General features: G+C 38.2%; 1 protein-coding gene across 1 annotated transcript; it reads right to left on the minus strand.

Moving 5' to 3' along the window:
* Nucleotides 1-2,885: 2,885 nt before the first annotated feature.
* LOC118342229 (pannexin-1-like) lies at nt 2,886-13,377 on the minus strand. Its single transcript, XM_035680720.1, has 8 exons — nt 13,241-13,377; nt 10,531-10,758; nt 9,275-9,390; nt 8,096-8,283; nt 7,251-7,529; nt 6,916-7,138; nt 6,431-6,695; nt 2,886-5,298 (listed from the first exon to the last, which is right to left on the minus strand). The coding sequence occupies exons 2-8, from the start codon at nt 10,709-10,711 to the stop codon at nt 5,213-5,215; spliced, it is 1,338 nt and encodes a 445-aa protein (XP_035536613.1). The 5' UTR covers nt 10,712-10,758; nt 13,241-13,377; the 3' UTR covers nt 2,886-5,212.
* Between the last annotated feature and the right edge of the window lie 1,855 nt (nt 13,378-15,232).

Below are 15,232 nucleotides of genomic sequence, written 5' to 3' on the forward strand. Positions count from 1 at the left end.
AGAGAAAACGAGTGCATGGTCAGGCCTCGGCCCAAGAGTGACCACCTTCATTGATCATGGTATCTCCCTGCCAGTAGTATGAAGTTGTGCAGCTCAGAGACAGGAGCTCTCTACACAGAACAGCGTGTTAACTGCGGTGGCTAGAATGCCTAGTATATTATTTATTATTATTCTTATATACATTAAGTATTATAACTGCTGACTAATACAGCACCAAACTGTTTTGTTCTAAAAGCGGATAAAAGATTATATTTTACTTTATGTAACGTAAATTTATATTTCCCATAACGCACTTGCGGTATGACGACATTTAGCAGCAAGAACCTGAATCACAGTTGTTCTATTTTATCTCCAACACAATGAACAACAGTCCAACAACAAGTTCAAGTTGAGCCAAAGCTGAATCAAACTGCAATCAGACAGAGGCTGTTTGATCCACATTTTAAAATACATTTAAAAACACACAAATTCTACTTTCTATCCGACGCTTTACAACCACTTACTGTTTCTTGTCTCCCGGGCAACGGACCGTCATGCTACTGCCACCTACTGGTCCGGAGGGGAATCAGGTTTTAACAATAAAGTTCAACAGCAACACAAACTGCAGCCTCTAAAATGATCATACAGTTAAATTAACACATCTCTAAAACTGTTTTAACACAAACTGAACATTATAACCTTATTCCAACCTTTTGTTAGTACAGTATTGTTGTATTAGACTGCATTTTCTCAGCTTTTATTGGTCAATTTAAAACATTTCTGGTTGACTCCAACTCCAAAATAATTCTCCAGCTACATTAATATTATGTGTAATCTGTGCAATGTAACTTACACAACTAAATAATGTGTTTTTTTAATCATTTGTTTTAATGACGACCGACTGGGCTGCAGTGGCTCCTACTGGGTTGTTTAGATAACAGCGGCTCTATGAAGCATATTTCCCGTCCAATTAACTAAAAAAACTTTATTAAAAGTACTCAAATTCTCTTGAAATACATCATTATTGTCCGTATACGACATATACGATTAAGTATTAAGTTTTCCTAAACAGGTAAAAGTGCAGCCAGGCCCTTAATGTGACATTAACTACTGGAAAAAACAAACGGGATGCGGCCCCATTGAGCTTTTATCTGTAATTAAAATGCAACTGAGCCAAAACACTTAAAATACTCGATAATAAAGTGCAAATTACTCATTTAAATATATTTGCACAAGCTCTTCCACTTCCAACTTAACGCCAAATTAACACCTGAGGCTAAAAACAAGTGGGCCACCACCTCCAAACTACCCTCAAACTCCTATAAAAACTCTGTTTTGTTGACACGAGAGACATAACATGACAAAAAAAAGATATTAATTTGTTAATTAACAAACCCTAAAGACATCCTGACGCCCAAAACATATCTTTTAATCAAGATAAAAGTACATCTCCAAGTCCTTGTTAGTCCATCATCGTGACGTACAGGTTGTGTTATGCAAATGAGAGGTTGAGTAATGTATGAAAATGTATCTTGAAACAAAATACCCCTAAAATAAATGGATTAAAATTAAAATACTGGATAGTACTAATGATTTTTTTTTTTAAATTAATGATTCATCTGATCATTTTCTCAATTAATTGATTAGTTGTTTGGTCCACTCACACTTCGGAGGTTGAAATGAGAGAATTTGGACATGAATCAAAACTATTAATCAATTATCGAACTGGTTCCTGTTGAATTGAACAGTTGACAAATAATCGATTAATTTACTTTTGTCCACAACCCAAAACTATTTACTTTATGGTCATAGAGGACTTAGTGTTGCCGTGAGGTATTAGTAGTAATATTACTTTCCCCAGTATCTAGAAGTGTAACTTATTACTAATACATTTCAGTAATAATATTAAAGTAACCTCCCCAAAAAATAATTAGTTACAACATTACTTTTGTTGGCACTCTTTACTGATTTTAAATCCAACAATCAAATCATATGCTTGGATTAATTCTTGTAATTGTGGAGGAAACTAGCTTGGAAGATGTAAACATTAACATTACTTTCATTTTTAACAAACTAAACTCGATTTAATTGTCTTAAGTCTGAATCTTGTTGAGAAAGGGGCCAATTTTGTGGGAGCAGAATAGTAATATAACTAGTTATTGTAACTAATTACTGTCAGCAGGGAGGAATAAGTAAAGTCATAATATTACTTTTGAAAATAATAATAAATTAAATTTTTTGAGTAACGATCACTGTAAACTGCAGAGGACTAAAGAAACCAGAAAATATTCACATTTAAGAAGCTGAACATTTTTTCTTTGGACAAAAGTATCAAAACAATCAATCAATCTTAAAATGTGTCTTGATCCAAGTTGTTTGTATTTTGCCTGCACTTGTATATATATTATGAATATGAACACAACAAATGATTACATCATCTGCAGGTACCGTGGGAGGCCCGGCCCACATTGGCGCCCGGCCTGCACAACCAGATTGTTGTATTCAGCCACCGCCTTCTCTACCTGCAGGACTCTGACCTACACCCCTTTCTGCCTCACAAAGTCCAGAGTAGAGGAGGGAAACTGAGGAGCATGTTTACATACTGTAGTTACCACAGCGTTTGATATTGTTGATTGTGTTTGCTCGCTGTCCTGTTGTTCTTCCATCTTATGTTAAGTGTTAGAGGACCACAATGGAAAGAAGCTGCCTTTATGTTTTATTTTATTCATATTATATATTTATGTGTGTAATCTGTTACAGTGTTATATGTTGTTTTTATTTCATTTCGATCAAATACTTTAATATCTTCTTCCTCCTGCTCCCGCATAAAGACCTAGTCGACAGTAAAACTATAAACCTTTACCCCACATACAATAATCAGACATCATCAAACTCAGTGGTAATGTTTACTACATTTATTTTTGGGAAATAATTAAAACCAACATCATATCAAAAACATAACCAATGGCAGTTTTAAGCATCAAAATATCAGTCGAGAAATTTAAAAACACTAGAAACGTTTGTTCTTATCACCACAAGACAACAAGCAGTTTGTTTTCCAAACTTTACGTTGATAAAAGTTCCCCATTGCACAGAAATGGGCCGCCAATAACATTTAGTCATCACATGCACAGCAGCAGAAAACTTCACACAACACTAATGTAAAGAGATTTTAACACAGCAGTTCCAAGACAATAAATTCAAATGTTCAACTCAGTGCAGTACATTACACATACAGGCAGTGGCAGGTCTGAAGTAAACACTGATAATCAATAATGTAGTGAGATGTTTTTATCCCTGAGATTCCCAAGCAAACACAGCAAGTTTAATTCCAGGCTGAGACATCCAAACATGTGAAAAACTTTATACAAACTATAAATTACTGACATTTTGGAGAAATTATGCATTTATTAAACATTAAGCAGCACCTTGTTACCGTTTTCGAAAAATAGACAGATGTCATCTTGAAAAGGTCCAGTGTGTAAGATTCAGGAGACAAGTAATGGAATATAATATCTATAGGTATGTTTCCATTAGTGTACAATCACCTGACAATAATTCTCGTGGTTTCATTACCTTAGAATGAGCTATTTTACCTACAGAGACACAGAGAGAGAGGGTCCTCTTCTATGGCGATCGCCATGTTGAACTGCCATGTTTCCACAGAAGCCCAGATAAACCCAATGGCTATGGCTATGGCAGTGTAGGTTTCTCCTACACACTTGGAAGGGGAAGTAATCTGTAAATCCTACACACTGTTCCTTTAAATGAACGACTGTTGTACTGAACTGTTGGCTGTAGCTTGATGTGTAAAACCTAAAAATGAACACATGAAAGAACTCTTCAGTCCACATGAATGAGACACATCCAGGTCTTACGAGCGAATGCCAAAACAATTTAGGAATTCACATATTTTTTTGTATAATCCCATCAATGGCTGTAAAAACTGAGAACCCTCCTCTGAAAAAGACCAGAGTTTAACACCTAAAACTGTGCTGCGACATCTTTGACCAATAAGTTAATGTTTGAGCTGCCCTGTCAAATCACTTCCTAGACTTAAAAAACAACAGAATAATCAAGAATGAATTCCTCACTGAGTAGTATTCACCTTCACAAACTTGATGTTGTCTTGAAATGTGATTGACAATCTCATAAAACTTACATTCTCCCACAATGATAAATACCTCTCATTTTAAAGCTGCAGGTAACTTTTATAAAAATAACTTTTTGTCATCATGGCTGAAATGTTCACTATATCCTGACAGTAGTACATGAGACAGGTTCCTCTGGCTCGATCCAACGCTCCTAATGGTATTTGCAAGAATCCACGGGGAGATACGAAGACGCCTTGGGTTGGAAACTTTAAGTTAGTTGACTGTTGAGTCTCATTGTCAGAGTCCCAAATGTCTGTATTTGACACCCTGGGAATGAAACTCAACAATCAACAATCTTTCTCTGCTCTGGTTGGTTGTTTTCGTTCATTTGCCCGGTGGATTCTTGCATTCAGATGAACCAGATTTTTTCACAAATCATCTATCTCATGTATTTCTGTCAGGATACAGTGAAACTTTCAGCAAAAATGTCAGCTAATTATTTTCATAAAAATGACCTACTGTAGCTTTAATGAAAACTGCAATTTTGACAATTTCATCTTCTAATTTGAATTTAAAGTTGAAGCTGTCATAATATACGGTGGGCGCTTTCTAAATGAGGGGTAGACTAAAAGAAAACCTGTTAAACTCCGCCCTCCCGCAGCACCCAAACTTTAAATATCCCACTGGTTTAGGCAGTAACCACCTACTGCATACTCACTGTACTGCTTTTACTTTAAATAGTCACAGATAGTCAAACATGACTGATAATGATGACATGCTGACACTCAACTAGTCTGATGACATAATTTCCCAGAAGTCGCTGGGCAGAACATAAATTTGGATTCAACTTTAATGGTTCAACCAATTCAATGATTTACTGAAGTCTGTACCAGCGGGACTTTTACTCTACCGAGACCTTCCAGTGATATCATTCAAAGAACATCACCAACAACCTTTGATTTGTGAATCCCACGTCGATTCAGAGAAGTTGAGTTTGAACTTTGATGACACCTGCGATGGTGCTACACCTTATATCCCTCCATCAGGACAGGAAGGTCATGAGTTGTGGATGTAGTGAAGTTCCCCCACCCCCACAATAACTCCTCTGTCCAGGTCTCCATAGGTGTGCCAGCAGCTAATCACATTGCCCGCTGCCGGAGAATCCCTCCCTCGCTATTTTTACCTTCTGTTGTGTCGCTGTTTCCTGGCAGCAAGGGAGTGAGCTCTGAAAATAAATACAACATTTTACACTTTTACTGAATTATTATTGGGGGTTTTTGAGATTTGAGAGTAATTTTGTCTATTTTTAGGATTGAAGATAAGAAAGTCTTCCTATTGGCACAAAACGGCCAAAACGATTTCTTCCCTTGTTGCTCCAACTTCCAAAAAATTTGATAAAAGTTAAAATATTATTGTCCTGCTTTTGCTGGGGACCCCCTACAACCCACTCAGTGACCCCTGTTTGAAAACTACTGCAAGTCAATTCAAGTATATTTTAAGGTTGTCAAAAGTATTGATACTTTTCTAATACCAAGTGTTTAAAATGATAGCATACTATTATTCGACTGAATCGAAAGTACAGAAGCTATAAAAAAACAGATTTACAATCAGACTTTCAACCCAAGACTGCACAGATAAAACAATGGGGAAGAAAATCAACTGATCTTCATTATGTCACTGAGACCTTTCTGTATCAGCACTGTGGGGAACAGCTAGTTTGGCTCTGTCCATTGGTGACAAAATCCACATACCAGCCTGTGTAAAGGATATTTCATTGTATTTAGGATATTAGATAATGCCCATTCTCAGAGTCAAAAACAAGAAGTAAATCAGAAAGTGAAACACTCTTGTTTGTATTCTGCGAAATGAAATGCATTATCAGCAACTCCAGCCCACAGCAGGTTTTGTGGTCTTGAGTTAATTGTCACTATCGCTCTTTGTTGGCCTACAAACCTCCACCTCTAACTCTGTTTCGTGTCATTGCTCACTCTTCCCTCTATATTTCATTAAAACAACAAGGTCAAATAATACTGACACACAAGCAACAAGTATTATAATAAAATAAAATATAAGATACAAATATAATAGAAATCTGCAATATAACAAATATATACAATATAGTTAAAACTTTAAAAAGTAATAAACTAAAGATGGTTAAACTGAATTTAGATGATCACTCTGCACTGAGAAGGATGTGCATGATTGTCCATGTGTATATTTGTGTCCTGTCTCAAACTTGAATTAAATTATATAATGTGTAATACATAAAGACAGAACAATGCTAAACTATAGTAATGAATCTCCTAATTTTAATTCTAATCATTCACAGAGAACAGTGAGTCCCTCTCTCTACTCACCTTTCATCTCGGTCTCCATCTTGCTGCCGTTATCAGCCGCTGAGTTTGGACGGTTGCAGCTGTTATTTGCTCCAGCGTTTGTCAGCGTGGGGCTGCTGGCAGAGTCAGAGTCAGTCGTTTTTACTTGATCTTGTTTCCCTGCGGCACCGGCAAGTTTATTCCCGTCAACACTGTCCATCTTCACCAGACAGAGAGTCTGCAGCAGACCTATGGCGTCAAAGTTTTCTCCGGAGCAGTCACCTCGTTTCCTCAACCACTCCAACACCTAACATCAGAAATAAAAACATATAATCTGGTTAAGTTTCTAAAGTTTCTACTCCCTTTATAACACACTCTGTCCTATTGCGCTGCATCATGGACACTACTTATTTTGATGGCACTATATAGAGCATCAATTTCACACTCAAACAAACTGGAGAACAGTAAATGTAGTTCACTATGAAGTAAGAGTGACATCAGACATAAACAGCGGCACACAAACACACCTTGATGTACTTGTAGGACTTCAGTTCGCTGACATTCTCCTCCAGGAAGAGCAGATACAGAGAGAGATCATCCCATTTGCCAGCGGGGGAGGGCAGTACACCCACGGTGGGCAGTGACTGGTAGGTTTCCAGGAAGTGGGCGTATCCATGGCACAAGAGGGGACGGAGACTGGCGTAGATCACCACAGGAACCAGTGAGATGAACACGACCAAGTTCACAAGGCTGGAAACAGTAAAACAAACAGACTGACCCTCCCAACCTATATTGGACGAACTGCACATTAAGCTCAGTCAGTTTCTATCATAACCAAACGGTGTGCTGCATAGACAAATACCTCAGCAGAGAGAAGACTCCCACAGCGATGAGCTTGCACTGCACCTTGTCGGGGACGCTCGGGTCGGAGGCGAGCAGGCCGACACGCAGCGAGCAGCCAAACTCGTCCGTGACAGAGGCCAGGCGGAGGTAGTAGCCCAGGTAGACGCAGGCACACACCAAGGTGATCAGAGTGAGGCCGCGACACAGCAGGTAGTAAAACAGCAGCACCCGCGAGCAACGCTTAGTCATCAGAAACTTCTCCACCAGCGGGTAATTGAAACAGCCCTCGGTAGGGTCGCTGGACGAGAGAATACAGGAGTAGAGGGCAGAAGAACAGTGAATTCATTGATGAGCTAAATAACTATGCCAAGATAATAATACATGTATCTTCAAAATGAGGCAAAAGTAAATATCATCTTCTTCAGAAGTCCCTGCAAATCATTAACACATTTATCACCTTGTCTTAAAGTCTAACTTCGGTTCCCTCTTGGAGTGTAATTTTGAATGCTAAAATGTGAGATTAATCATTTTCTTATTCTAATTAGTTCAAATCAATTACAAATGAATATAAACTGAAATGTTACACACTGGATCTTTAAATGTTGAATGTTGCACCTATATAAGGTGACTCAAACATGCCAGTGTTCTGTAAAAGCTGCTGGCACGGATACTGGCACAGCTGGTTTTACTTAAACACATATTAATAATAGACTAAAGCTATTAAGGCTGTGCCAGCGGTGTCCATAAAATACGTAGGACGTTTTAAGAGGCATAAGAGTGCGCTTCTCTCAACAGGTTGGAGTGAGCCCTGAGTTGATGTAGAGATAACGTCTGTCTGAGTTGATGTTAGGGGTCATGCTGTACCTGTCAGAGGTGAGCAGTCCTGAGGTGGCCATGCGTTTGGCCAGAGTGACAGCACGGTTATAACACCGGTCCAACTCCTCCATGATGAAGCTGAGGTCCGACTGCAGGAGGGGCGCCGCAGAAAATCTCCAGAACAACGCCGGGGTGTACATCATCACCGCCACCAGCAACAAAATGTAGGGAAAGAACTGGAGAGAGGAGACAGGACAGGGGTGTTCAACAAACATGAACAAATGAACAAATATTTAGATAAAATTCCTTCTCACACGCTGGTTGATTACTGTTCTAGCTGACAGACACTATCTAAAGATATTTAGTATAAATATGGGGTACGTTCCAAATACCCATACTACCGTACCATTTAGTACTCCAGAAAAAGATTCAGCATGTCCCAGTATAAAGTATGTCAATATGTCAACTACACCCGGATGTCCGACTGCATCTGGTCACATTTGGTAGCGGACCAGCCCTTATAATAATGCAGTAGTAATTGTATTTTATACGTAGCAATGTACTTGTGCCTGATAAAGAAAAACAGAGACGCTTCATATAGCAAATAGTATCAACTCTGATATCCTCTCATTCAATAAAATGTGACATGCAGAGTTTAACTTGGATACTACAGAGGTTTGGGGGGCAGCAACACTAAAGAAGTGTCACTAAAGAACATTTTAATGTGCTATGTGCTCACGCTGCTAGTGACGGTACAGTGATCAATATAAAAATGTAAAGAGACACACACCCATTAGTGCTTAGCGTTAGCCAACAACATCTTACTACAGATATTGTCAACCACACCCTACAAACACAAACAAAAGCATTTTACCTTCTACTTTTAATTAAATACACTGACTCCTTACTCTTTAAAGAATCCTGTAAAGTCTTAAATTTTGCTGTTAAATGTTTTGTAAATTACTGTCAGACTTTTTATTATTTCCACGCAGCATAACGGCCCACTAGAAGGATTTTCACTTTCATTTATACCTATATTAAGACTGCCTGATATGATGACTCATTAAAACACTGTCTGTTCCAACAGTAACAGTCTGAACACGCATTATTGTAGAAGGTGTGTTACAAAGCATTTTCCCATTTGGTATGTGTGTGGCCAAGTTTCAGTCATCTAATGTCTAATTACACATTTGGATATTTTAACTCTGTGTGTGCGTGTGTGTTTACCTTGTGCAGCCACAGAGGTAGAGTGTGTGTATGTACGGCTGCCCAGCAGTATGAGTCCACATAAGCTGCCTGCCTCCAGGAGAAGTTAGAAGGAGCAAAACAGCTGATCTGAGCACCTGAGAGAAACAGAGAGACAGAAAGTGAAAGAGTTAACAATTAAATAGATTTTTATTATTTTAATATTTTAAAGACTGAAAAACAAATCAGCCAGTTGACTGGTTTGCACTGACGCTGCTCTCAAACCTACAATGGCAGGATTATAATCAGTTTGAAGCTTTCAAGGTTATGTAAGGTCAGGTTGTTCACAGTAAGAGCAGCTTTTATTAGCCTCCTTCCTGTAATAAGTCTAGACAAGGTTCCCACTATTTCCAGCACATTTTCATTCATTTTCATTTTTTTTCTTGATGATCAAGCTGCTATAACCTCTGTAGAAGTCTGATTTAAACTTACAGCAATTTGCAAATCACAGGAAGCTGCATTTATTATATAAAAGTAAAATGTGTGCAACAGTTCTGTCATGGTCTACGAGTCCTGTTCTCCAGATTTCTCACTGCTGCAGTATCTGTGAAAATAATCGTAATATGATCTGCTTTGTCTTCCTGACATTGTGTCACTGTAATTAAAGGACAAGTGTTACAGAAACATTTCAGTACACAGGCACAACCTTACGTCTACCACAACCTCCTCTTACGGTTGTTTATTTTTTTCTTGGTCTTGTTTCAACGCTAGACATCTGGCATTTTAAGATAATCATCATCGGTTGATGCCTGCGCTCACAAGACTGTGACACTTTTTCCTAAATGACATAAAATCTACTCTAAAAACCTGGCTAGCATTATATATTATGTTATAATGTATAGAATAATACAGTTGCAATGATATAGCTTCTGAGACACTGAACCCCCACACTCACGTTCTGAAATCTATAGCATAACAATTTATTTTTCTGTTTCATTAATTAATAAAAACAACATGTTACTGGCTGAGTTAACCATTTATATTAGACTGTAATGTGCAATAATGAAATTATACACACAAAACAAAATTTTCCTGGATATTTAACTTTTTCATGTGTTTTCCATGGAAATTGGTCAGCTGTTTTCCAGGTTTTCCAGGACGTGAGGGACTAGATCTGAACAAGACCTGATTCAGTCTCGGAAGAGTCTCTGAGGTCTTGACTCCCGCCCTGACTCCCGCCCTGACTCCCGCCCTAACTCCCGCCCTGACTCCCGCCCTGACTCCATCTTCCCACTCACCAACTGAAACTTCTTGAGCGAAGGCCAGAGAGATGAGGAGCAGCGGCAGGCCCACTGCCACACAGGTCACCATCTTGTCCACAGCCAGCTCAGTTCGGACGCTGCGGTATCGAGTCTGGCTCTGGTCCTTCAGCAGAAAGTCGCTGAACACATACTCTGTAGCCACGTGGGCGATGGCCATCTCTCCGCTCTTCTGTTACCTGCAGCACATAAAGAACAACTCCCGACCTGTGGACGCAAAAATCAAGAGAGACTTTCATTCATTCATTCATTCATTCGACATTATTACACTCCGCACTGTATGAAGGGCCTTTTGCCTTTTTGCCAGGCAAATTTAATTTGTGAATGCAAAGCAAGGTGTCAGGTGAACAGCTGTGGCAACTTGGCAAAGAGGCGGGTAAAGTACAGGAGACAATAGACCTTTTTCACAGCAGTCATTTTGATGTGAGATAGGAGAGTAAATTAAGGTTTTATGGTTGTGTTCCACTCAGGTCAAATAGAGTCAGGGTGCTGCTACACTAAATGGAACTGAGCCTTAATTAGTATCATTTGTAACACCTGTGTTTACCCGACCATTTCATGTCAAAAAAGCTGCTGTGAAAAAGGTCTATGACAGACTGGTGGCTGGTTCTTTCAGCAACTTGCTTGCTCTACTTCCTTATGCAACTTTACAGCTAATCAAGCCTGAACGAGGCATTACTTTGTTAGTACGAGATTAAGAGTACTGTCTTAATCTTGTGTTTATAGAGTTAAATCAACATGTTATAATATAAATTCAATGATGGGAAATCTTTTTGTTATTGGTTCCATCTCTTACTTTTGTTCACCAATAACAATATTTCCTTATTTAACTTTTCTCTTGTGTATTATCACTCTAGCTTCAAAGCATGGTTCCTGAAAACACGATACTTGTACCTTGTACCTTTAACATTTGATTTTTCCACATTTATAATATGTGTATTGCTTGATACTCAACCAAAAACTGCTAAAATACTGTGAACGACTGACAGGTGGTTTAACTTCTCACCAGGTATGTTTGCATTGATCTAATATTTTTGAAACTCTGGTTGAGTCTGTTTATATAACCTAATTAGATTCATAGCTTCGTACTTGCTTCCTATTCTTAAAACTCAAGCTGCAATAGTCAATAGTGCTTAAATCTTTCCCAATGTAACCTCAGCTCAAAGCCTGAAGATCCCCTTCAGACATGTATTAGGGAATAAATAGAAAGAGTATCCTTGGAACAATAAAGTCAGTCTGGTGTTTTTTCCTGCAAAGAAAGTATATTTTCCACATTAAAACCCTTAAAAGTAATCTAGTCCTTCGCCCTCTCTGTCTCCTCCTTCAGTCGTTTTTAAACTGTGTTCATTCAAGGTCTGTCGTCTAACGTGCATGCTGGTTAGATTTGTATCCGACCAAATGCCGACTTGCTCTGACGTAATGCGCATGTAGTCAACTGTAACCTCAAGAGATCGAGATGAACACAGCTTTTAGAGCCGGGCGCCATAGTTGCAAGACCCAGGGCATGATGGGAAATGCTGATTGGCTCTTAGTTTTAATCACAAACAGCACGTTTGCCTAATTTTCTGTGTGATGTTAATACTTAACTCCAGACTGTTGCTGTTTCAAGTCTCATGTTGTGCAGTGAAATCTGTTAACGAACACATCTGGTGTGATTGATATTAATAATAAAGTTTATCTATGTATCCAAATGTGGTCTGCAAACTACAGGCAGCCTAAAGATGTTTTGTGTCTTCCTGTATATTCTCAGAAGGCTGCTGTCGCTGCCTCCTGCTGCCATCGCCCGACCTCTTCCACTTTCACTCTTAAAGGGGAACTCGGCAACTCTAGCCATTTCTTCGCTTTGGGGGTGGGGGGGTCACCATTTTCCACCGGAACAGGCCATTTAACCATCAAATGATTTCTAAACGGGTTTATTAAGCTGAAAAAGTTGCCAAGTTCCCCTTTCAACAGCCTATTGACCTTTAAACTATTGTGATGTCACAAATCATGCTCGTAGACCCGCCTTTTAAAAATCTGATCTGCACAGAGAACTTTCCACTTTCAACAGATGAATGTGAAAACATCCTTTAGTGTCAAACTCTGCACAGACATTATTCTGCACAGTGGAGATCGAACATCAGACTGTACGAACACGAAGAAAACTGATTTTTGGCTGAAGGGGCGCTTTAAGTAATAGTAATTATTAGGCATAAACTTTATGTTTTTTACTGATGGTTGTTTGCCTAATGTTGTGGTCACCAACCAGTCATCCCCACTTCGTGTGCTTCTAGGAATTCCTAGAGGTTAGAAGTGGTTGAACATGTGCTTATTTATAAAAACCAAGGTTGAAAACAACTCGTGACAGTCTTCCCACAACACCAACAGGCTCCTTTGTTCAGCTGTTGCTGGATGTTTGCAGTCATACAGAAGCATTTTCTTTAGTTAATACTATTTATTTGTTAGATTTGTTATATTATTTGCTTGGTTTGGAGGATAGTTTAACTTGGAGGAGATGTGACTGGTCAGAAAACAAAGAAGAATTTAAGAAGAAGCAGCATAAATAGACTTTAGCATCACTTTTATATAACACTGACTTCAACACAGACCGGTTGTTTGCAGGGAGAAACCGAAACTGTCGCTTATAAGTTAATAGTCACGTTGGTTAATTACAATTTATAATAAAACTGGATAATGAACTTGACCTTACCTTCCGGTCTTTCTCCCGCTACTATTGACGTGTCATGGCTGTAAACAGGTAACTTGTAGGTGTTTTCCAGGCCTGGCGCTGAATGATGTGGCGGAGCAGACATTCAACAGATGAAACTACAAACACCACTTTCGACTCTTCTTCCTGTAAGAGACAAAACTCCTTCCGCCTGTCTTTAATAACAGATGCCTTCAGGTGCAAAGCGACAGCTCGGATTTTACAGCATCGATGCCGCCTTCAAATGCAGCTCGTGAGTTTGTACTTTCGACAGGCAAGTGATGCCTTTAAGGGTTGTGTTTATATAGAAAGGGTTGGGAGGGTTAATCCGATACAATTACTAATTACCTCTTTAAAACAATGTTGTCATAACCTAATCCAAGTATCACAGTATTAAAGTAACTTTAAGTAACTTTCCGTTACTTTTAGATGACCTCAACACCAAATACGCAAAAAAGACAAGAGAATATATATATAAAAATATATAAATAAATATTAATAAGAAGCATTGATATAAGACAACAGAACAATATAACCTAATAAGATTTTTTTATTTCAAAAAAAGAGATTTTAAAATTGTAATCCCAATATTGTAATCTAAATGTAACTGTAATCTGATCAGGTCTCTTTTTCTGTAACTCTAATGGATTACAGTTACCTTTTTTTGTATCCTGATTACATAACTCAGTTAGATGTAATCTGTCACTCCCCAAGTCTGCACATAGACCGTTAATTCATTTAGTTTTAGACTAATTACTAAACATGATGTTGAAATGCAGAAAATCAGGAAATTACTATTTCGGGAAACTGAACAAAGAAACATGAGTTTATTGTCAGCTGTAAAAAATAATAAAAACCACATCAATGACGAGCACATTGTGTTCTCGACTTTCAGTGTTTAAAGTACAACCTTATTAAGTTATTCTTTCTTTACTTTCTTTATCCTTGTCCCCTCACAACAAAACATACATAAATAATAAAACATATAACACGTATAAAAAGACAATCAAAGACTTATTCAAGGTTTTCTATTTTATTTTGTAATTATACGACACAGGACTGTAATTGTATCGTTATACAGATAGATCATGTATAAACAGAAATATTTAAATTAGAATAGAATATTAACAATAAAATTGGACAAACTATAGAAAAGTAGCAGTAAAGGAAGAAACAATTTTTTTTTTTTTTAAATGTATTATATATAGAATATATACTATATATATTTTCCTTAAAGGTTAAAGCTTTTTACTGACTAAATAAGGATTTCATAAGAATACTGTCTATGTGCTCTGTTTGAAAAGTGTCTGTAATGATTTGGCAAATAAAATGTATCTGAACTCAGATAAATATTTGTATATTTATATTTAACAAACCTAAGACAGAATCCCTCGTTACTGCTCACAAGTTCAGATTTCTTCATTTTAAGGGATCATTAAGCTAAAAGGTTGCAAACGATGTCCTGAAGGAAATATAGTTCTATAAAGAGCTCTGAGGCCTTTCTCATTTCCCAGTTTGTACATCCTCGTCTCCTCATCTCCTTGTCTCCTTGTCTCCTCTCCTAGTGTCACAGAGAAGAGAGGCCTCTGTTCTACTGGTAGTGCCTTGGTGGTGACTATTATATCAATTATTATTTATATATATATATATATATATTACATATCAGGGCTTGTTCTTTGAGTGACTGTCTATCAATCAGTCCCAGCTGTGCTGTTCACTACTTTTTCTCCCACTTTAGCTCCAAAGGCTGAGCTTGAAACTGGTGTTGGTGAGCAGTAAAACCCAATTAGCTTGAGAAGAAACTGTGTCAACTAACGTCTGTTCTGTCTCCCTGTGGCAAATAAGTCAGTTACAGCAGCGGCTATGGGCAAGTCAGCACAAGTGGCTCAGCCGTGCTTAAAACGGGCTTTCCACTCCTGTGAGAGGCTGGTTGAGTTAAGGTGTGGGTTTTCAACCACAGCAGAACAATCCTTTGATACAACTGTCAGCTGATGA

This window comes from Morone saxatilis, unplaced genomic scaffold (assembly GCF_004916995.1).
Source record: "Morone saxatilis isolate NCDOM2014 unplaced genomic scaffold, NCSU_SB_2.0 Contig8, whole genome shotgun sequence".
Classification (NCBI taxonomy): Eukaryota; Metazoa; Chordata; class Actinopteri; family Moronidae; genus Morone; species Morone saxatilis.